The sequence below is a fragment of the Pleuronectes platessa genome, chromosome 3 (assembly GCF_947347685.1).
Source record: "Pleuronectes platessa chromosome 3, fPlePla1.1, whole genome shotgun sequence".
NCBI classification, from domain to species: Eukaryota; Metazoa; Chordata; class Actinopteri; order Pleuronectiformes; family Pleuronectidae; genus Pleuronectes; species Pleuronectes platessa.
In genome coordinates, this window is record NC_070628.1 from 10,804,055 (window position 1) to 10,826,708 (window position 22,654).

Sequence of the window (22,654 nt, forward strand, 5' to 3'; positions counted from 1 at the left end):
GGTCTTTTCAAAGTGGTTTGGGGAGCGGCTTAAAAGTTTCCCCATGATTCATTTCATTCTTCTGCTGTAGAGAGAAAAGAAGAACATCAACTGTAAACATGAAATGTTTTCTTTCTTTATAGATTTAATTTTTGTTTAAAGATGGATGGTGGGGGCCACAGATGGTTAATCCATATGAGTCAAGTTTTTCAGTAGAACCTTAATTCTGTCACATGCAATGTACATGAAAGAGAAAATAGGGCTACAATACAGTAACGATATTTTTATATTATCAGTAAATAATGAAAATATCCCATTACAGTTTTATGATTTCATAACAGGCTTGTGGAACAGATTACAAGTCATTCACTGCCTGGGGCCCCTGAAAATACGTATTTTACCATTTAATAGAGAGTATTTGTTACAGTAACCATACAATTTGATGACAGTGGTAGATAATATCTATCGTCCCTACGACAGAGTAAACTGCTTTGTATTAGTTTCATACAGACATAAGTTACTTCCCCCAACACTGAAATTCCTCTTAGAGAAATTACAGCTGGATGTTTTTGTTACACCATGTTCTGTTCAGCTCAGAGCAGGGAATAGCTTCTTGGCAGACAGTGCATGTGGATTACCTTTTTATCTGTACCCAGGCTCACCACATATTTATAGAGAGAAAGGGGTGAAGGAATGAGTCCATTTAAGGATACTGATGAAAATCCAAGCTGCATACTTTGGGCGCCAGGCTCTGTGATGTTACCTAAAATCTAGCAAATAATAAATGAATCTGAAGCGAGGAGAGACTGTGCGGGGTGACTTTTCCTACAGTACAATAAAGAAAACTATCTATCTCCTTAAGCGCCGAGACTATGCTTTCTCTTTATCTCTTTTTATCATTATAAAAGGTCTTGAGGACACAAGAGTTTTGCAGGGATCACTGAGTAAGTCCAGTATATGAAAACTGAATGCCCTAAACTGACTATGCAGATTTGAAGCTTCACAGAGGTGCTGCAAACACTGTAATCCACTTCCAAAACAAAGAGGTTCTTCTTGAAATACCTCCTTTACACAAAAGAAGCCTTCTTGTGTGCCTGAATGTGAGAGTGAGGTTCACGCTCAGTATTCAAGGCACATCCTTTGCCGCTATCCCTGCCTAGTTAGTGTCTCAATGCCAAGATGAGGAAATGCTAATGCTTGCCCCCGCTGCCAATCAACACATTGGAAATAAACCCGATGGATGCTAAGTGAGAGTGGCAGATCCAGGGAAAATGTTTGTCTGCTGGGACGCAGTCAGGCAGGGACAGACTGCAAGCCCATAGGACAGGAAAGGAAAGGGCACAATAGGAAAGGAAGGGAAAGGAAAGTAAAGGAGTTGGAAGGAAAGGATATGGTATGATACGATACAATGCAAGACTATTCGATGAGAAAGGAAAGGAAAGGATGGGTAATGGAAATATAGGAAGGGAAAGGACAGGAAAGGAAAGGATACGGTATGATACGATACGTTAAAATACGATTCAATATGAAAGGAAAGGAAAGGAAAGAAAAACAAAAGTATAGGAAGGGAAAGGAAGGGAAACAAGAGGAACGGAAGCAATTTGATACAATACAATACAGTACAATACGATACGATAAGAGAGGAATGGATGAGAAAAGAAAGGAAAATTAAAAATGGAAAAGGAAAAGAAAGGATTGGATAGGAACGTAAAGGCTAGGGGAAATGAAAAGGATACAATATGATAAGATCAGAACGGAAACAATGGGAGAGGTAAAGAAAGGAAATTAACGATACGAAAGGTCAGGGCACGACAGAAGAGAAAAGATGTTTATTCTCAATATCTACACACACGCATAGTAACCCACTGTCCCTCCATACTCTACACTAGTCACATAAAACAAATCAAGAACCTCTCTGCATGTGGCAAACAGCTCTTCACTGGGAGCTGACACATTCAGGAACATCTGACACTCTCCCATTTTTATTGACATTTAAATCTGGTGACTGGAAGCTGACTTTCTCGTCCACGCTCTTGAATTTATTCATTGGTGTGCATAAGGTAATTACCATCTCAGCGCACGGAGGCATCAAGTGGGAAGAGTTCATGCGGCTGTGGGGTGCACCTGCTCCCATTCAACCCAACGGCCGCACCTTCCTCTGAATAAACATATGACATTACTAAATGATCACCTCAGCCCCAGAGGAAAGCTTCACATGCAACCGCAGAATACAACAGCACAGCGGCTATAAGAGTGAGCGTTAACTGGTGTTAGGGAAAAGCAACACTTTGATCATGCACAGTGAAATCATGTTAATTTCCCCCTGATTGATTATGATTGAATCCTATACAATGTAAGCTTGATCGTGCTGTATCCTGTACAACTGAATGAATGTTGGCCTGATTGCCTAAACTAAGGCATTTCTGCCTCGACGTCATCAGTGGATCCTGCCCCTTGGCTTCGAAACAACCTCAACCGGAGGGGGAGGAAGGAGCCAGACGTAGAAAGAACAGCCAGACGTAGAAAGAACAGCTTCCCATCTGTGTGCATATTACAAACCAACCTTTCTTTTGTGTATCATGCTACAAAGTGTGACAATACTGTAAAGATTTCGGTCTTGTTCCTGTTTGTCAGAGTGCGATTGCAGAATTGCCACGACAATTGATATTTTTTCCAGGCAAGAACGTTAGTGCTCATAAATGAAGGTTTTCGTCTTCACGTACTGGATTTTAAATCAAATACATTTTAACCCAGGCATTCATAAGAGAATGGCATTCATAAGAGAATGCCTGTATAAAAACGTATACTAGTAGTAGCTTCTCAGACAGGTATTCAATGGTGTTAATCACACTACTGGTTCCTTGATTTCCCCATCTAGAAATCCGCTTTCTTTTGTTTGTGCAGAAGTTTTTGGTTGAATAGCAAATTGTCAGACTAACATGATTGTTGTTCGGTCACCTCTCCTTCTCTCAGCCCCTTGAGGTTTATCTGATGCCACAAGTTGCTTTGAAAATCACATCTAGCGGCGGTGTTTGCCAGACGTTGTTCAGAGGCAGTGTTTGCAGCTAATTAGCTTCAACTTAATATCACTTGCCAAAGTAGCTGTCTTGTTCCACTGGGGTAGTAAAGTGAAGGAAAATCCTTATTTCTATACCTATTGTTTAGTTCATCTATTTGCTGTTCAATCAAATAGCAATGAATCACAATAGCTATTTGACGGATAGTTTGTTTTATAAAACTGAGCCCTTCAAAAAACAGCAGCATGATACAAACAAACTAAGTGACAGAAACTATAATCAAATGTATTTGATGTGGACTTTTTAGTCTGGTCCATGTCCCTTCCAGTGACAAGGAGGAGGCAGGATTTATGACCTATACTACAGCTAGCCACCAGGGGGTGACCAAAACGCTTTGGCTTCACTTTTGGGATGAAGAAGACAACAACAGTTGCACTTCGCTAAGGGAATTATTTCTGTGGTTAGTCGGCACATTGAGAAAGATTAAAATTGACTACTAGTTACAACCATGTCTTTTTTGATCCACTATATATATCGAGGCCATTGAAATGTAAAACCATTATTATTATCTGAACAGACAGAACAGGCTGCCTCATTATGGAACCAAGAAATGGCCTAACTTGGCATTGAAATGTAAAGCAGGAGGAAATAATAATAATAAAATAGTAAATGTGGTGGAGTTAATATTTGTATTTTACCTAGAGGAGTTTAAATTTTTTCATAAAAGCATATTTCTGGTTTTCTCAACACGTGCGGGTTAAAAGGGCATGAGATATGACTGACTCAGAGCAGAGCAAGGGTTTGAACTCCTGAAGGCTCCCACAGGACGGTGGGCGGGGGAGTGTCTGTGTGGAAACAGGAACCTCATGAGATGCAACAGACTCTGGATTATTGAGTCAAACATTTTCTCACACAATAATACATTAACACACACACACAGGCACACAGAAAGTGAATATGGAATCAGGTTTCATGTTCTCAGTGCTTATTTCAGTCTTCTTCATGCGGAATTTACCCTGCAGCAGTTGTGCACGGCAACACGCTCTCAACTTGAAACTGAGGATTTAATGTTATTTCTGCGATGGCAGTTTCATCACGTCAACCCTGCAACTATGTCAAGTGGCTTTTTTTCAGTTGTTGGAACAGTAAGTGTTTGAAAATTACAACTTATCTCAATCAACAAGGGAAGTTACGATGACACTGCACCAACAAAGCTGCTTTTTTTCAGCTGTAACTTGTCCTCAGTGATATTCCACTGAAAGGGAAGCCAATATATCAAATTGAAGTTTACAGTATATTTATTACCCTGAGGCTCAGAATAATCGTCCTAAATTGCACAACGCCTTGAGGGAACTCAGGCAGATAATTATCACCCTTCATGCACGCTGCGTGACACCTCTCTTCAAGCACAGCCAAGGTTCTTCCTGCAGAACCTGAGAGGTGGATATCCACAGTGGGGGAAACCATCCTTCATCCATTGTTTTACTACGGATATAGAGCTGGCCCATCTCCTCTGCCTGACAGTGAGGAGCAGTCAGTCCATCGCTCACCGGGGAGCAGTGTGGGGTGTAGCATGCTAATCAGAACTATGAAGGAACAGTCCTCATTCAGAGCGATGATAATTCAATCTATCAATCTATCATCCATGCATGAAGCCGTACTGAAGCATGCAAAGCATGACAGCCGAACGTAGCTTTCTCACAAACACCCACAGATTTTGATTGCTTGACTTGTAGCATCTTGGGTGAGCGACGTGCTGCGACCTGCAGATCTCAGCAGAAGATATGAGCCTGTGGAGACAGAAGGTGTCTGCTGTCTTAATGAACCAGTTCAGCTGCACCGCACACTGCCAGATCTACTAGCAGGCTTCCAAGACTGCAAAAATGAATTAAAATGCACAGCACCGTGTGGGATATTGACCGATACAAGAGGTTAGGGCTGTCCAATTAATCTCATTTTAATCGTGATTTCGATCTTTGGGTCAAACGATCTCCAAACTAATATAATCGAGTTGAAACGGTTTTCTGAAATTACATGCGCAATTCAGTCCTTCCCCTAAAGCATTCAACTTTGGGGGACTGGCAGTAGGATTGTCAGTAGGAAATCCTACTGACAAAAAGGATAGAAAAACGTCTCTTGTGGGAACACTTCGGATTCGAAGAATCCAACGAGGAGCAGCACCACACAATGTAGTGCTTGTAGTGGGGGGGCAGATGGGGACACTTTAATAATGTGAGGAAATTTCAAAGTTCTCATTTGCAAAGTGTTTTTTTGGAGAGAAATACTGAATAAATGCATCATGTTTTCAAACTCAAAAGTAATCGTTTGAATAATCGGGATTTCAATATTTTCCAAAAATAATCGTAATTACGATTTTTTCCATAATCGAGCAGCCATACAAGAGGTAAAGACTTGAACTGAGCAATCAGCTGGCCTGTTTAATCTAAATATGTCTTACAAGAAGACACAGTGAAAACTGAATGGCAAGGAAGATATTACACCAGTATGATGTAACACGGTGCAACAGCAACCCGACCAAAAAATACAACTTGTGTGTTTCTAATGGAGGAATTTGAGTTTTGTGACTTCATTTTCTGCCACTGAACATTTTCAATGCAATGATACCCAAGATATCATATTGGACTATGCTAACCTCAATCACATATATGGTGCAGTAAATTCTTAGAAATATAGTTAATGTAATGTATTTACAGATTATACAGATTTGAGGATTTGCTGCTTTTCTCTGTAACTTAAGTCGTTTTCAGAGATAAACTATTGGGACGAGACTTTCTCCGGAATTGGCCCTTTCAAAAACACAGAAGCAGATTGTCCTGATAAGACACGTTTAATATAACAGGAAGTGCGTTCAGGTGAGGAGTGATGTCTGGGTAAAGAGCATCATGCAGGATGCAGGACGTGTAATATCACATGCTTTTGTTTCCTGAACATCAACACTGGCATTTGCCCTTTTCGTCAAAAGCTCTCGAATCTTCTTCATCATCTTTGTGTTCCACGTGTATGACACCTCTTTTTCAACCTGAGATATAAATATTATTTGTATTCTTCTCGTGCGTGGTGAAGTCTCTGTATATTTTCCTGGCAATCACCATTGTTCAGAAGCAAACAGAGACGCCAGAGAAGTTGTAAATAAGCGGACCAGAAACCGGACCACAGCTCTGCACAACTATGAATGCCTGGCCCTGTGAGTAGGCTACATACGGCGCAGCTGCCACACTGAAGCATGAATTGGCCTTTAGTTGGAGAAAACAAAACCATTAACATGGGAGAAATCTGTCAGAAATGAGATAATCAATACTGAAAATAATTGTTGGTTGCATCCCTGATTGCTTGGCATGTCTGTGTGCAGCTGCTGGGCAGCGACTCCGCTCTACAACCCCTCTGACTGCAGCTTGACAAATTACCGTAGAATTCACTGTGGCTCATTATTAACATAGACTCGTATTGAATTGGCAAGTGTCTGGTCGCACAGTTTCTTGTGTGGCAATCTCTCTCTGTCTGTCTTTCTATAGAGCATGTCTTTGCCTGTATACGTTAGTTACACATACATACTTCGATCAACAAGACTTCTCTGCATTGATCTGGGAGTCAGCTGCTGGTGTCTAGAGGCAAGTCTTCCTTACTGCATGTTTCTCAATAGGAAAGTCAGTGGGGACTTCACTTCTTGTTCACCTGCAGAATCCTTACGAATCTTGTCTGAGTAGAAAACTATAAATGTGTTTTAAATTTTTTTATCTCAAACTACTTCATACCATTAAAATGTGACTCAGGGTTTTAGCACTCTCATTCTCAAAGGCTAAAAAGTGGGTCTGGTTTTACAACGCCAACATTACCTGGCACCAGTCCACGACTTTGGCTTATTACTGAGGAGGTCTGGTATGTGCTGCTTGGCTGCGTTGGGCTTAACAGTTTAGTGACATCACTTGGGAAGCAGATCCTCTGGTCTACTGTATGTGTTTTGTCTTTTGTTTTGGAAAAAAAACAAAAAAACATCTTCTTTGCTACATGACAGTAAATCTGCGTCCTTCAGTCCTTGGTTGGGACTAAAAACTGGCAACAACAACATCTTCAACGACTGCACAATGCTCTTAGGCACAGATTTGCAGGAAAGCAAATTATGTGAAGCCATGGGAGAACAAAATCATCTTGCCAATGATGCCCGTGAAGGACCCTTCAGGGCGAGATGAATAAGCCTGTTAGGAACGCTCTCTAAAAGGCAATAAGTGAGGGAGACTCGGAAATAAATGGCTTTCTTGCTTGTGCTCGGGCTCAGGGGATATTCTCTCAATGAATTAATATTGAAGCACAGTCTCGGGGCCGGGCGAGTTTATACCCATAAAAATTGGCAAATTATGGCCACGGTGACAAGCCACTCCATCAGCAGGAATGTTAATAATGTACAATATGCTGCTGCTTGGTTAAAGTAAATGATCATTACACAAAGGCAAAGCGTGAAATAAAACTTGAGGCCCTACACTTCTCATCAGGCTGCGTCCTGTCACACAGACATTAGCCACGGTGAAAAATGTCCTAAATAACAATTACACATGTGCCAGCAAACGCTTAACTCTAATGTTCTGCTCTGTGTTAGCGTCTGCCCTCTCCTGCTTCACGCTCTCTCACCGAGACACGTTGTCCTCTTGTTGAAACCTTTGATTTCCAAATCCCTTCTTTAACCACAGTTCGCATCACAGCAGCAAACTGGGTTTAAAGAGGCCGAGGAGGGAACGTGTCAGAGTCTGTCAACAAGCAGGTGGAATGGCTGGGAGTCTGGAAGGGCTTTTTCTTTTCAATGCGTGCACAGTATTTCAATAGCAATTACCATCACAGTCTTCAAAGTTTATTAATTCATTTGAAGATGGAAGAACAAGAGAGGGGAGCCGGCTGCAGGACTCAGCCTGTCTGACAGAGATCCATGGGGAAGAATAGAGAACAAGCGGTTTCCTCTGATGCAGATGAAGGAGAGTTGACAGAACAGGAATCCGAGTAACTCTCTCACTGGTTGGGTGGACTTCAGTCTCAATCTGAAGTCTAATCCATCACAAAATAACACAACTCACAACAAGAGGTGGTTTTCATGTTACGTAACTCTAAAGGTCTACGGTCTAACAAAATAAAAAAGCATGATACATAAACAATTTTAAAGGTGTTTTAAAAATACTTGTTTGGGACTTAATTATAATATATGGTTGTAAATAAAGCGCCCAGAATCATCCTTCCCTTTAGAACCTTCAACTCAGATGCAGCCTGTAAGCAGATCTTGGACATTCTTCGGGGTCTCGCGCGTCTCCGCACCTCTGTCTCCACATACTTCATCGGATTCGTGTTTGAACATGAAGCACCGGGCAGCGGGCTGTCACATCACTTCATAATCTGTCTGCCGTTTGAGCAAGACGGGGGAGCGTATGTGAGGTTTCCACACGTAAACATTAAACACGCACAAAACACGCACACACGGCTCCTGTGTGCCGTGCGCTCTGAGGCGCCAGAAACCCAAATGCGCTGGATGCAGTTTGATAACATCTGTTTTGCATAAAGTTGGAGAGAGAGATAAAGATGCCACTAATCAGACTCTGTATATGAGCACATATTGTGTATATTAAATAGGAACTAAGGCACAGTTTGGAGGTCTTAAAAGATTCGTTTAGTTCAAGTCCGGTATTTAAATCAGAGGCACTGTTGTTGCAGGGAAAAACAAGGTTAATATCAGAAAAGGCTCTCGGTCAAATTCAGCGTTATTTCTTAAAGGCAGCGTCTTTCGCAGCCAGTGAACCATGAGCCATTACCTGCCGTCAAAGTCCGCACTCGCTCCGAAGCAGCAGCAGCACAACAACACCGACAACTTTATCCATAATTCCATGGTTCCGACAGTCACGAGTCCACGCCGCTCGTTATTCTCCGTAATCCACGAGCACCGGCTGGAGGGAGGACCGCGGAGGGAAACCAGCGATCGGCAGAGTTTCTTCCTTGGACGCACGCTTGAAGCGCACAGGTTGGAAAGGTCCGCTGGTCACACTGTGCATGTGCGGTGGAGACAAACCAGTCCGCTGCCTGGAAGAAGAGTGACCCCAGTGAGCGCGTGTGGGAGTGTGAGAGAGTGTGTATGTGTGTGTGTGTGTGTGTGTGTGTGTGCGCATGTGGATGAGGAGCGGGTCGGACTCCTCGGGGAACAAGAGCGCGCACAGCTCCCTCTCTCTCCTCTGCTCGTAAGTTCAGTGCGCGGCCTCCCTCCCCAGCTGCTCCCCCACTGCGGTCGCACCTCGTCTCGCCTCCGTTCAGCGACAGCAGCGCCTGATCTCCAGCCGCCGGCTCTCCAGGGACTTTTAACGCATCGCCTCACGACCCCGCACACGGCAGCTGCGAGGATAAGCGCAAACACTCCGCGAGCGCCTCGGTTCCACGCGCAGCCTGCCGAGGCACGCGGGGGCAGCGGCCACCCAGGTGGATGTGCTCGCACACGCACGTAAGACAATGCAGGTGGGAATTACTGGGGCTTGAATTTGAAGAGGACAAACAGAGGAGCATCGCACAATAAAGCTAATGAGAGGTTCCAAGAGCACGTGATTAAACCCACAGGGTTTTGTTGGAGAGCTGAGGGGAGATTGTAAATAAAACTTCTGATTGGAATAATTATTGATGTAGAGATTACAGCGGCAGACAGCGTGTCTCTGCTTGTGTGTCAAATAGTTTGTCTTTGTGTAAAGATGTTAATCTAACTGCTTGTAATTAACATTTCAAATTAAACAACACACAGTTTGAACACTTGATGCTTTATCACTCTGATTCATCAGTCAGGGTGATTATTTTATGTCTGAGTCCTGATCAGCACCAATGGAGAAGAAAGTACTCCAACATTAAAAAGTTTAAATACTGTCAATAGTATACTTTCATTTCTCTCCTTGAGTAAAAGTCAGTACTTGCTTTTAAATATACTTAAAGTAATATAAATAAAAGTACTTACAGAGTGTATACTATTTCCCTAATGCAACTGTCTCCTACATCGTTATTATGGCCTTTTCCACATTTCTTCAACAGTGATGCTGCTGCTGCAGAAGACTGGGTGTGGTGTTACCTACCTGCTCTGGATCAATGGACCAGTTTCCCACTCATTATCGTTAACTTAAAAAACATATATAAAAAAAAAACTTGAACATTTAACGAACTAAAATGTAAGCATTTACTGGAGTAGAAAGACCAGATATGTGGGGGAAAGTGTAAAATACCTGAACACAAATCCCCTCCAGTAAAGAACATACACATGAACAATGTAGTAAAGTACAGTAACAAAGTAAACCGGAAACCAGGAAGTCGGCAGTTGGATCCCAGTCACGCATTCTGCCTGCCAAAGTTACAAAACTGAAACCAAAATGTACTGAACCAATTTGTGAGTGTTATGAGTGATGTGTGATAAAATGCAGCTCATAGAGGAACTGAATGACGTGCATGAATCTGTGTGGGGATGAGTGAATAGCAAGAAGTGTACTGTAAAGAGCGTTGAGTGGTCATCAACACCATTTACTGCACACCACTGATCAGCACTTCACAGCTCTGGTGAATTCTACTTCCTGTGGCACAATCACAAAGACCTCCCTCAGCCATTTAGACTCCAGAATCCAAGGCGGGAAAATACTGCTCTCGCACGAGGACTCGGTGGAAATAAAGGAGAGAAGTGAGGAAAATATGTAACATGTAACCAAACATCATCATTTTCAGTAATGGAGCAGGAGATGAATGAGTGTGAGGTTTGATGTACTGCTGGACCGTGAACAGGCCGGAGTTCCCAGTCACCGCTGCTGTTTGATACATGACAGCGCCTTGTTACGCCCCGTCACCCGTTTTGATGAATCTGCACGGCGGCACCGAGGTTCGACGTCTCCAGAAGCAAGCGATCGGAGAAACGCAGGTTGTGTATAATTACACCATTAATCACGTTATTTTTCACAGAGACGGAACTGGAACAACGTGATTCAGTGATGACTTATCGCTTTTCAAAATGAGTTATGGGTTCTGCAGATCAACAGAATCACGCCTCATTACCGACAATATTCATATGTTGTTGAAAGCTGGAGTCTGATAAAGGTTTAAAGAGTCCGTTCACCCAAAACACAAAAATACATTAGCCTCGCTGACATTCAATCCATTCATCTCACACGGCCAACTTGTTTTTTTTCAATCTGCTGAGGTTCAAAGGTGAAATAAAGTTATTTTATTTAGAATTCAAAGCAACTGTTGATTTCTATTGGGAGTCCTTGAAAGATTAGCGCAACTTAAACCCAGGTAAAAATGAATTAATTGGCCATTGACCTCCGGAGGGAAAATGAGCTACAGAAAACAAAAGCGTAAAATAAATGGAAAATATTTGAATAAAAGCGTGGTAATCTTATGTAAAGGTGACGTCTGATGTGGCAAGAAAGATGAGAAGCGTCTGGGAACAGATTACAAGATTATTAGGGGGCGCAAAACAACAGCAGCTGGGACCGGCTGTAAGCAACCGGAGAGGAAGTGTGTGCATAATGATTGTTGTTATTCTGGGAATCCCATAATTATTTCTCAACATTGTTTATTTGGAAAATTAATGAATGCAAGTCAAATGAAACACGGCGGTGATAATGCCTGTTAAATGGAAATAATGAAAGAGCAAGCCTGATATTTCAGATAATTGGAAGGGGCAGCTCGGAGCCATTTCATCTCCACTCGTCCTTTATACCAGCGCCTGTTAAAACAAGCCAGGAAAAATAAACTGATAATCACAGATTGTCAAAATGGGAGAATTTCAAATCAGCAGAGAGGAACCTCAGATGCACGGCGACGAGCTGCTGCACGCAAACGGCCGTAAATGCCAGCCAGGGTAATGAAGCTGAAAACTGTCGAGCAGAACATCAAGCAGAGCAGATTTTTAATCACAATTAAAAAGTGAAGTTAATTAACAATGAAAGCGGCGTCATTTCCTGGTAGACGTTCTCTGCTGCAGCAGATTGTGGAGTTCAGAGCTGCATCGGAAAAACTCGAAGAGTGCAAGAAAAGGTAAAGCGTTAGTCCAAGTTCTAAGTGACGATTATTTTATCAACAATTACACAACCGCTGGTTAAATGACATTTTACTATACATGTTGAAAACCTTTGTTTCAGGTTCAGCTCACATGTTGGTAACTTAAACCAGTTGATTACACCATGAGCTAGAACGGTTCTCAGTCAAGCACAAAGCTCCCCCAAGGCCCAACAGTCCCCTTATGAAACCTCATTTAAATTCACTAGATGTGCATTTTTATTTGGATCTGCACCAAATTGCACACGTTCATGAATATCAGTCCCCTAAACATGACGGATTTCTTCCAACAAGATCCATGAATTATTCTTTCCTCCTGGATCCGCCCCCTCATCTGTATCCACAACGATACGCTGATCCCTCTTCCTCCGCAGTGTTTTTCAGGCTCATTTTCATACATTTTCAATATCGTCTATCGGATAATTGTCTTCTCGTTGATTTCCGCCGCTACCCACCCTCTCTATATCGGACTGCATACATAAAATGTGGAGGTGCACGTGGAATTTCTAGCACACATCTGGCAAAACTCCTCCATTGAGGTAAAATCGTAACCTGGCCAACTTTTGGCAACAAAAGATAGGAGGGTATCCTGGTCCAGGCAACTCAGTGGGAAATTAAACATTGCTCATCTTCATATACTCTCGATATTGAGAACAATACAAGGAGGATTCTAAATGAATGTGTTCTTTGTTTGGTCAAGTCCAATGCCTCCACAAAATGTAGGAGAAAAATAAGTTTTTGCTTAAAAAACAAACAAGCACAGATGAGAACAACCTTCCTGGTGGAGGTGACACTACATTCTGCTCATAGAGGCTTCCTGAAGCTGATCATTAGTAAAAAAACGGCCCATTTGCAATCAGGTATCCTGTCATTTGTGACGTCTCTGTCTGGCCCCGGGTGTTCAGGTTAAATGCACCTCAATGTTCTCCTCTCTAATGTCAGCTCTACAGGGTGCCACCAACTACCTCTCCCCTCTCCTTTACGCCTATTTGCACTGCTGAAATATCCACTTGTGCAGAGCCACCAGCTAGAAAACAGGCAGTCAGACGTCCTCCTTTAGAGGCAATTCCAGTCGTTGGAAGGAGCTGTGTCTGTGGCCATTCACCTCAGGATAGATTGACTCTGCTGACTGAATTCAGATGAGCCCAAAGCTGGAGACGAGTGCAACCCTCTCGTCTGTCCCTTCACAGTGCGAGCGGGAAAAACCGGCGCTCCAGCTACCTGCTCAGTTTTCTCAAGAAGCTGCAACGCACTGTCAAAGCTGAACAGAGGATTTTTTTTCTTTCACAGAGACACAGATGACCGGTTTCAGCCTCGAGAATGAAAGCTCTCAGGCCATCGTGCGTCCACGGTGCACAGGATTGGGAATGGAGAGCATATTGTGTGATTTTTAGCTACTGGGCTCTGAACACTGCACATCTAATCAAGCACCCTGACCTTTTCGCCGGCATCATAAAATATTCATTGTTGCTGAACGTTTTACTGGATGCATAGCATACTCGCATCCATTCTTTATGAGGAATAATCAGTTTCTCTGTAGAACCTTGACAAATGCTATATTTCACCCGATGTGATGCGGGTTTAAATCCGGTTCCTCCCACTCAGTTTCTCGCAAACACACACAGGAAAGGTAGATCAGGATAATTCCCCTCTCATCTAGGTGCAGATGAGTTTTCTAGCACCGAGTTTCTCTTTCTTCTGTTAATAAGAGGCGACAGCGAGCCGACTGCTGGGATCCATCACATTTGGATGCAGACAAACTATTCGCAGAAACAGCATGTGGAGGGATGGTGTACTTAATTCACCATGTGGGCGTGTAATTGTCATGGCTACTGTTTACCCTGACAGCTTGATCACAGTTTATAATTGAGCACATTTGAAGGATAATTCCAATATTTTTCAACTTGATACGTTCCCCGTTAATGTGGCTCTATGGTCTGTGGTGGTGACTCGCCACCTGAGCTGGAGATTCGGAAGGGGGGGGGGGAGAAGATGTGGACTGAGGTTATTTCTGGGAAATCAGCGCGAGTCTCCTTCAGCTTTCTGAATAAATGATTTTTTCTCTTTGTCTGACCGAGTCCCTGTGTACACGTAGGATCACATGCTGACTTACAAGGACCTACATCCAGGTCACAGAACTCTGCAGATTCATCCACCCACATCGGTTTGTTTCCATATTTGATGTAACCTCCCCTGCAGTCGTATTTTTCTCTGAGGTTTTTATCCAGTCAAACACATCGTGGCAACGGTGCTTTTACCCTCAAGGCTGACATAGGTTGACTTTCAGGACAGAAGAAATAAGCAGACATCTCTTTTTATTTTCTGAGGCCATTACTTTACAAAAACGAGACGCTTGTTAAAAGTGAATAAAAACTAAATGTGGAGGTTGGATACAAAACAGTCGTATTTTCAGCCCAGACACTGAGGACCTTATCGAACCCTGACCATGCAGACGATGCTCTGCTGTTCACTGCTGCTTTCAGTCCTAGTTATGCACCACTGCTTCCAGTTGGCTCACACTGACTTCCAGTCCGCTCTTCTGCGGCGGCTCCCCCACCAGCATGTTGTTCTTCGGTGAACAGCTTTCAGGCTCCATGGTCATCACCCGCACCAAGTAGCCGTGGGTCTCTGCTGCCCACGACCGGTCCAAGTCGACCAGGCCCATGCACTCTTTACCTGTAGAGATCGATACAGAAAAATACAGCTGTTCATCACATAAAAACTAAACATTTCAACAATTTGCCCAGGAGCAATTCATGGATTTTGAAGGGGAAAAAAAACAGGCACATTCAAACGTGACGTTGAAAACCATATTAAACCAGGTTAAATATACAATTAAATACAGGATAAAAACCAATAAATAGCAGTCCTCACAGTGGAGTAGAATAAGAAATGTTTGTTAGAGTTAGGGTTACTCTAACCCTAACTCTAATTGATTAAACCAGGAATTAACCAGCCTTAGGTTTGCAGATACTGCCATGCATGTGCACTGTGCCATTAAATAACACATTGAATCGTGCCAGGCTTTACAACAGTTATAAACAATCCAGGGAGGGGTCCAGCTTAACTCAATTTTGACTCTAAATTTCAAGAGGAGGAGATATAAGTGACGTTGTCCTTGAGATGCTGCTGTCCTGGTGTGAGACGTCTCTTTGAGGAAGACAATGTCCTCATCCTCGGGGCACGGGGGGTTCACCGAAAGACTCGACGAGTGTGAAAATGACGAGAATCGTATCCTGTCGCCTCGGCAGAGATCCGACTTTAACGCAGCTGAACACCTGTGAGACAAGCTGTCTCCAGTTGAGTTAAAGTGTTGGAGGAAAGAAGCCATTTTGGCAGGCTTGGTAAATTAAAAAATTTTTTTTACGAATATGTGCATGCTTCCTTTATCTCCCATTCATTCATATGTTCTTCTCACTGAGTATCCTGCTGTTCTCTAAGGATCTTCTTTAAAAGCAGACTTCAGTTAAGCAGTTGCGTAGCAGGTGGCAGACACAGTAATCTGCGGTGCTGCCAGACGGTCACAGTCACTGACGGGCTCCGCAGAGAGACGAGATCAAACACGGTTAGAAAAGTATTTGGGAGAGAGGTTGAGCCCCGCTAACTGATAAAGAGCAGGAGCTGCAGTGACGGGTGATGTCAGGTACATGTGAAAAGGCTTCAGAGTGACAGGGCAATGGAGAGCTATCAGGGTGAGGAGGGTCCTCAACGTAATGAAACACTGAACACTGACGTTTCAGCTCAGGCCCGAAGGTTTCAAACACAACACTTCCCATCTGACTCTGACAAAACTGATGTGGCAGCTGCTCACTGCAGCTGTTTGGTCCCGCTGGACAAATCCCTGCATTAACATTTGTCACACTTCTCCAAATTCTAGATCGGTTGCAATCGTAGAGAAGTGAGGTCAGGTGACAGTGTGAGGCTACATTCACAACACTACGTTTTAGTTGTTAATGCATCACTGTTGCTATGTTTACAAGGTCTTCCAAAACACTAAGAACATTTTCTCATCAACAGTTTCACCTCGACAGTCCAAGAAAAGAAGTTTATTATACTTCTTTGTCACCATTGATGTTTCAATCTGTACAACAGCACGCACATGCCCAGTGTACGTGAATGTCCATGTGATTTGTGAGTTAGTTGTGTTACTATAGGTATTATTACTGACATCAAAATGCTGTTTTTTTAAAACAATAATTTATTTGTGTGGATGAAGCTTAAGAATCTCGCAAATCACGTCCGATGCTGTGGAAGCAACATCACAGAATTCAGTCATTCTAGAAACAAGTAACTGATTTCATAACAACAGCTGAAGAAACAATACATCTTTATCAATGAGGCTTCAATTTCTATCACCAGACATGTGAAAAGAAATGGGGTTAAAAATAGTACCTATGTGTCGTCGGTCAGGAGGGAGCTGGCCAGCAGTTTGGTCTGCAAAGCGGCAAAGGATCATGTGTTCCTGAAACAAGGACAAGACAATACGCACAGGAACAGATTATACAGATGAAATTGATGTTAACAGTAACACAGGTTGATCCGGTCAATGCGAAATCAGCAAAATCATCAATCAAGTCTATCAGGGAGAAATAATACTTGCAATTTTATGCATGCACATACAGGCATGCAAGCATTTTACCAATCTGCTCATCCATCATTTTCCTACGTATTCTCAATCTGCTTGCAGCTGTGGATGGTGTGTGTGTACGTGTGTGTGTACGTGTGTGTGTGTGTGTGTGTGTGTGTTTGTGTGTCTGTGTGTGTGAGCGCTGTGATTAGTCGTGGACCTCGATACTGCAGCTCCGCTCCACTGTCACTACTGTGGGAACTCTCAAAAGCGCAAGATGGCAGCACCCATACCTGGGATATGTTTGGCCTCATATTCAGTGTGATAATTATGGGATATTAATATTAGCAAACTCCTGACTGGAATCAGTTATTTTCATTGTACATCATCCTCAGTTGATCAGTTTAAAGGAGATTTCACCCGTTTCCCTGATGTGAAATGTAGAACGTCTTCGTAGAGTGTTCCCTGTAAACTCTTCAGAAAGGTCACACCCTGGCTATTTACCCTGTTTATTTAGTTCTATCAATTTTCTTTCACTCCTGTTTTTTACCTCGCCACGGTTCATGGAACAAGTGACTCATGAGAGCGGTTAGTCATTACTAACCTGCTTCCATTTTAATTGATTCTATCCCTCACTCTGCGGGGTTGACGCTGAATGCAGGGCCACAGAGCAGGTGCTTAAACTTAGAGCTGAGCACCGATGTTTCACACCATTAGCCCTTTATACCGGCGATACACCATTTGTCAAAGGGCTGTCATTCTGTTTAACTACTGTAGTTGGGGAAGGACAGCTATGGTCCTGCAATAAAACAATGGGATGGTGCTTTTATATCTACGAGTTCCAGCTGGGGTTTGGAAGCAGAGACACGAGGAAACGTTGGGATACGTTGTATTGAGGCCAAACGAAGGGAATATATCAAACATGGTTGATGGAAGCAAAACCATACGGGCAAGCAGGGGAGATTAGGAGTTCAGGTTTAAAATGGCAGATAATACATTTGCTGGTTTAATCAGAACATTGATTTATTTTTTCCAGCTCTGCAGCAACAACATGTTTCGCTTCTTATTTCCGAAAAGGATATTTTGCAATTGTGTTTCCTTTTTCCTCTCTGGGCTTTTGGACAAACACGGCTCAGACACCACAATTTACCAGTGTCTAGTAAATAATATGAAATCTTACATGGTTCTCGAGCCTCATCGGTAAGAATGTGTTTCTTCAAGAGCACCAAAGAAAATAAAAGTTCGAGGTGGTCTGATGTCGGGATATGTCAACACCTGAGGTTGCTACAGCGGAGACCTGCAGAAACCTTTTTTGCAGAAACTCTCCCCAGGCGCAGTGACAGGTCCCATACATCACCACGGGATGCCCCCCCCCCCCCCAGCACAGAGCTTCGTCTGTGCTGCTGAGCGATACGGGATTGGAAACTGGAGGGGGTGAGCCGGCCTCTCGGAACTGCTGGGGGAAACTTTGTTCCCGAGACAGTGATGGGCCCGGAGATCTCATCAATTTTTTACTACTATGCCGTAAAATGAAATAAAATTAAAATAAGTAAATAAAAAACAAATAGAGCAATAGAAAATCGTATTCATGCCAAGCCAAACAAATAATTTCATGTGAAATACGTTTTAATGGGTTTTTAGATTTACGGTGAATCCAAACCCCAGCTGGCACAAAATAATTTGATTGCACCAGCTCTTAGTGAGTTAAGTATAATCTGATTCATAATATAAATGTAGCTTAAATTACAATTATGTTGGTGTAACTGGGGAGATTTTAGACCATATTAAACCAAAATAACCAACCCAGGCCAAATTGAAATTAGAAAAATGAAACGCCAACTTCTAATTAAATTAGCTAAACAAAGGTTGCAGTCGGTTTTGTATTTCCCTATTTCAGAATCACAGTGTGCAAGTATAAAAAAAACAGTGAAAGCTGCTTTTACAAAGGGATGCAGTTTTATTATATTACAATCTCAGAGCCCATCGCCTAGTGTCGAATAAGCCTCAGGGGGAAGCAGCCAATATATTTTGGGCTTCTGTTGTAGATGGCAGATATCCGGGCCAAGACTCCGCCTTTATCGCCACAAACTGTTTAAAGTCCACATAAGTTACGTTGCTCCACACAAAACACAAGCAGTGATACTTTGTGTTTGTGTTCTGGGTCCAGAAATTTTGGCTAATCCCCATCACCAGCTAACTGCATCTGAATGCAGATAAATTTAAAATCCATTAGCCGATGCATTTGGGTCTTAACACAAACTGTTAACCTGCAGGCAACTGAAACTTGCTCAAAGTGAAACTACAAACCGAAACCAGAAGCAGAATCCTGTCCCTTACCTACAGATTCTGAATATTCACATGCAAGAATAATTATATCTACACCGCCCTTACTCTGCGATTTTTTGTTTTATGTTTCAATTTTGGTGCTAGATAAACCTCCTGTTTACATACTGTAGTTGCACAATGGATGTTTTTCAAGCAACCAATTCACATTTACTTACTTAAAAAAAATCAAACGCTACTAGTTAAACTTTACCAAGAGATGGATATACAATGATCTTGTGCAACCAGGTGTGTGTTTCTCGGTTGTCTGAACATCTGTCTGACTCTGGTGTGGCTGGTGTGTTTGCTGCGTGTTGACAATCGTGCTGGGACCGAACATTCCACCTCTCTCTGGGTCACTGCTCTCAGGTCTGGACGTGTGAAGCGATTCACTTTTAAACCATGTGCCTCTGATTCAATTAGACCTCTGTTAATGCACAGGCAGCTCAATTATAATGCAATTAGCGAGAAGTAAAAAACGTGTCTCACTGTGTTGTAGCAAAGTACGTAGGATAATGAATACCAGGTTTTGAACAAAGTCATGTCCCACAAAGGCCAACAGCGTCTTTCGGTGTGTGTGCTCAGTGAACGGAATCTTAAACACAATCCTTGTAGAAACTTGCTGTAATTGAATATTCTGCACTTGATATTTTGCCTCAGTGCAAATGAATAATACATGCAACAGAGGGATTTAATCCCATTTAAAATCCTACCTTATAAGTCAGAGTTTCTTTGAACCTTTTGCTGTAGAAACAGAAAAAAAAGAGCAGATTTTTTCATGTTAAATTTACAGCGGGTTCAAAATAGGAGGAAAATGTAAACTATAAACTTCTATGTCATATGTTAACAATCACATTTTTTAAGAAAATATCTTTAAAAACAAACTTGGACAATATACAAATGAACCACAACATTAAAACCAGTTATCTAGTCTTGCATATTTAAACCCCCTCCCTGCTGTGTGTGTGTGTGTGTTGTGTGGTGTGTGTGTACATATGCATATATAGCCCATGCATGCATATAGCATACAGTAAAACCAAAGGCTCCACACAAAAACAGCCTGCACGTCTCCCTACTAAAACACAGTCTCTCTGGGAAACATGAGCTTCTATAATAACAAGGCTCCTGCATTAACATGAGAACAAGGTTTGTTTGTTTGTGGTGGTTAAACAAAGTCAGATCATTGTCAGAGCTGATTAAAAATCAACATGAGGAAGGGTCAGAGGTCGGTCAGATCACATGGAGAGGCGTCTTAAGTTCAACTGGAACTCTTGGAGCCTTAATGAAGACGGCAGCTCACAGCTCGTAAAAAAACCTGTGAACTCCCAGGAATGTCTACACCTGCAGAAAATCCACACCAGTACCTGGAACATGACCTGAGGGGAAAAACACTAAAAGTAGCGAGATGGAGATTGACACGGTCAGGTGCGTGGGCCCCTCGCACACACTGCCCTGCAGAAACACACGGCTTCTCGTCCATTACAGCTGCGTTGGGCGTTAATAAATATTTTATGAGGTGTCAGGAGAGGTGAGGTGTCAAGTTGGCAAAAGTGAGGAGGGAAGAAACTAGGTTGGTGAAAACTCCTGAATATCATCACTACATCTTGAGGGTCCTCCCCAGGGCACAGTTATTTTGTTGATTGGCTCTTTTACAAGCTAGGGTTATTTTTTCTCTACGTTCCTCGCTCTAGTTGAAGTTGGACAGATGATGATGATGCAGCTTGTTTAGGCCAATCAGGCAAATGGTAATTTCTGAAAACAGGCTATAAAACTACAATTTAATCTGATCGATAGAAAGAAAGAAAATACAGCATCTGTAAAGAATATGCCACTGCTTTTCACCATCATGTACATTGCTACTGGCATTCGCATATACCACATTATACAAGCTACAAGTGATCCTTGCTATTCAAATCCCACTGGCAGGTAATACAGGTGTTGTGCAAAGTTTTTTCTCAATGTCCTCAGGTCTATGTGAAGCTGGAACTTTGAATTCCATGATAGAGCGCATGCAGCCATGCAAAAGCTTTAAATTAGATTCTCATCCATTAAACAACACCAGCAGTGAGGAATGTGACTGTGATGTTAAGATATAAATAACCATAAAGAGGTAGCGACTGATTTGGAAAGAACATTTGTAGAATCCTTAACCACCGCACACTGAGTGATGTTCTCACACAAAAACCCAAAATAAAAACAGACCTGTCAGTCCTAAAGCCCCAACAGTCGCTATAATCAGCCCAACAATTACACCCGTCTCCCCCTCGCTTGCTTGTGATCACAGTCTCTCAGTTGCTACAACAACAATCCTACACAACAGCTTTGTCTGGTCCTCCACCGCTTCCCAATGTTGTTTTAGCGACATTCTGCCTTTCGCGTTTGTGAAGCCATTACAGTGCTGAGTGCTGCTATAGCGACAGGATCAACACCATTTAAATACACCCTCTCTTTCCACTTTACTGAGCCACTGTTGTTTCTTCCACCCGTCTCTATTCAAACAGCAGCATATTTAAGCTTAGAGAATTGGCAGAGTTGAAAGATTGAATGGTTAATTCTCACTAATACCGTGTGATAATCTAATTCTGATAAGAGCAGCTTTTTCTCGTCTGCACCTTGAACTGGATTTCCTTGTCAGTCTCTAATGTCCAAGTGAGAAACCTTATTCTGTGTGGCCTCATCATTGGAGGCAATGCGATGCTGCCGCCTCACAAGGTCAATGGTGATGAAAAAAATGCAACGACGAGAGGTACAGAATGTCTGTATGTGCGAGTGAAAGCGTGCGAAAGAGCCTGAAAATGTTAGAGTGCTAAAGAGAAAGTGGAAAAATCGGGTCGGGGGGGTGAGTCGCGGGGAGAAGAGGCACAGTGATCTAACAAGAAAACAACAAGGTCAGACACATCCTTCTTCTTTTTTTAAAAAGGCAGAAACCTGGAGAGGTGACACTGGACCGAAGTGCGGCGTGTAGCTACAAACCTCTTGGGGAAGGTGAACTTGACTGCGTTCTGAATGAAGCCATAGCAACAGGGGCTGATGACAAACGCGGCTGCTGCCTGGATACAATGCTCCATCACCATGTCCGTTGCAACGCCACATGCATGGAGGGCCACCTGAAGGGAACCCGAGAGAGAGAGAGAGAGACCGTAAGAGAGGGAGAAAGAGAGAGAGAGAGAGAGAGAGAGAACAACAACTTTCACTAATAAAATGTGTGCTTCCTTGAAAAGCAACTTCATTCAACAGAAAGGCCAAACCTCAGAGCGGCACAGAACAAGCACTCAATCTAATTGATTACTTCATAATGGCTGCTGCTATTAAATACATCTATACTCTCAAAGGTGTGGACCCGGGGAGTTAGAGCAAACTAAATTTATTAGTGCTTCAGGCGCAGAGGCACGAATTCCCATCGAGTGGGTAAACTGTGCTGATGAACACCGACCTATGCATTAGTAATGACGTGCTTATATATTGGACGGCAGAATAAAAGACCGAATATTATCGCCTTTCGGTTTTCCAGCCATGCCTCTCCCCAAAGTAAATCTGCAGAAATACATTCAAAGTCTTACAAAGTACAGTGGTAGAAGAGATGATTACCTCTCAAGTGTGTATTATCACTCAAACAAAATGCATCATCAGCCGTCTGATGTAACAATAGATGCTCAGACTCGGTGTAATCAACCCGAGTAGCAGCACTATTCTCCTCTTCCAA

At 42.7% G+C, this 22,654-nt stretch overlaps 2 protein-coding genes across 7 annotated transcripts in view; both read right to left on the minus strand.

Annotated features, from left to right (window-relative positions):
• npnta (nephronectin a) overlaps positions 1-9,303 on the minus strand; it is a 49,468-nt gene extending 40,165 nt beyond the window's left edge. For 2 of the 6 annotated variants that reach the window (XM_053419123.1, XM_053419121.1), the window contains exon 1: positions 8,804-9,301. In XM_053419123.1, coding sequence (XP_053275098.1) covers positions 8,804-8,877 — 74 coding nt within the window. In that variant the 5' untranslated portion in view covers positions 8,878-9,301. Of the gene's footprint in view, positions 1-8,803 lie in introns of all 6 variants that reach the window. The other 4 variants (XM_053419124.1, XM_053419122.1, XM_053419118.1 and 1 more) reach the window with 3 other exon arrangements.
• A 5,057-nt stretch (positions 9,304-14,360) lies between these two features.
• The window catches only part of gstcd (glutathione S-transferase, C-terminal domain containing), a 42,471-nt gene continuing 34,177 nt past the window's right edge, over positions 14,361-22,654 (minus strand). Inside the window, exons 9-12 of the mRNA XM_053418931.1 lie at positions 21,925-22,058; positions 19,665-19,695; positions 16,455-16,524; positions 14,361-14,738 (exon numbers count right to left, since the gene is read on the minus strand). Coding sequence (XP_053274906.1) covers positions 14,548-14,738; positions 16,455-16,524; positions 19,665-19,695; positions 21,925-22,058 — 426 coding nt within the window. The 3' untranslated portion in view covers positions 14,361-14,547. The remainder of the gene's footprint in view (positions 14,739-16,454; positions 16,525-19,664; positions 19,696-21,924; positions 22,059-22,654) is intronic.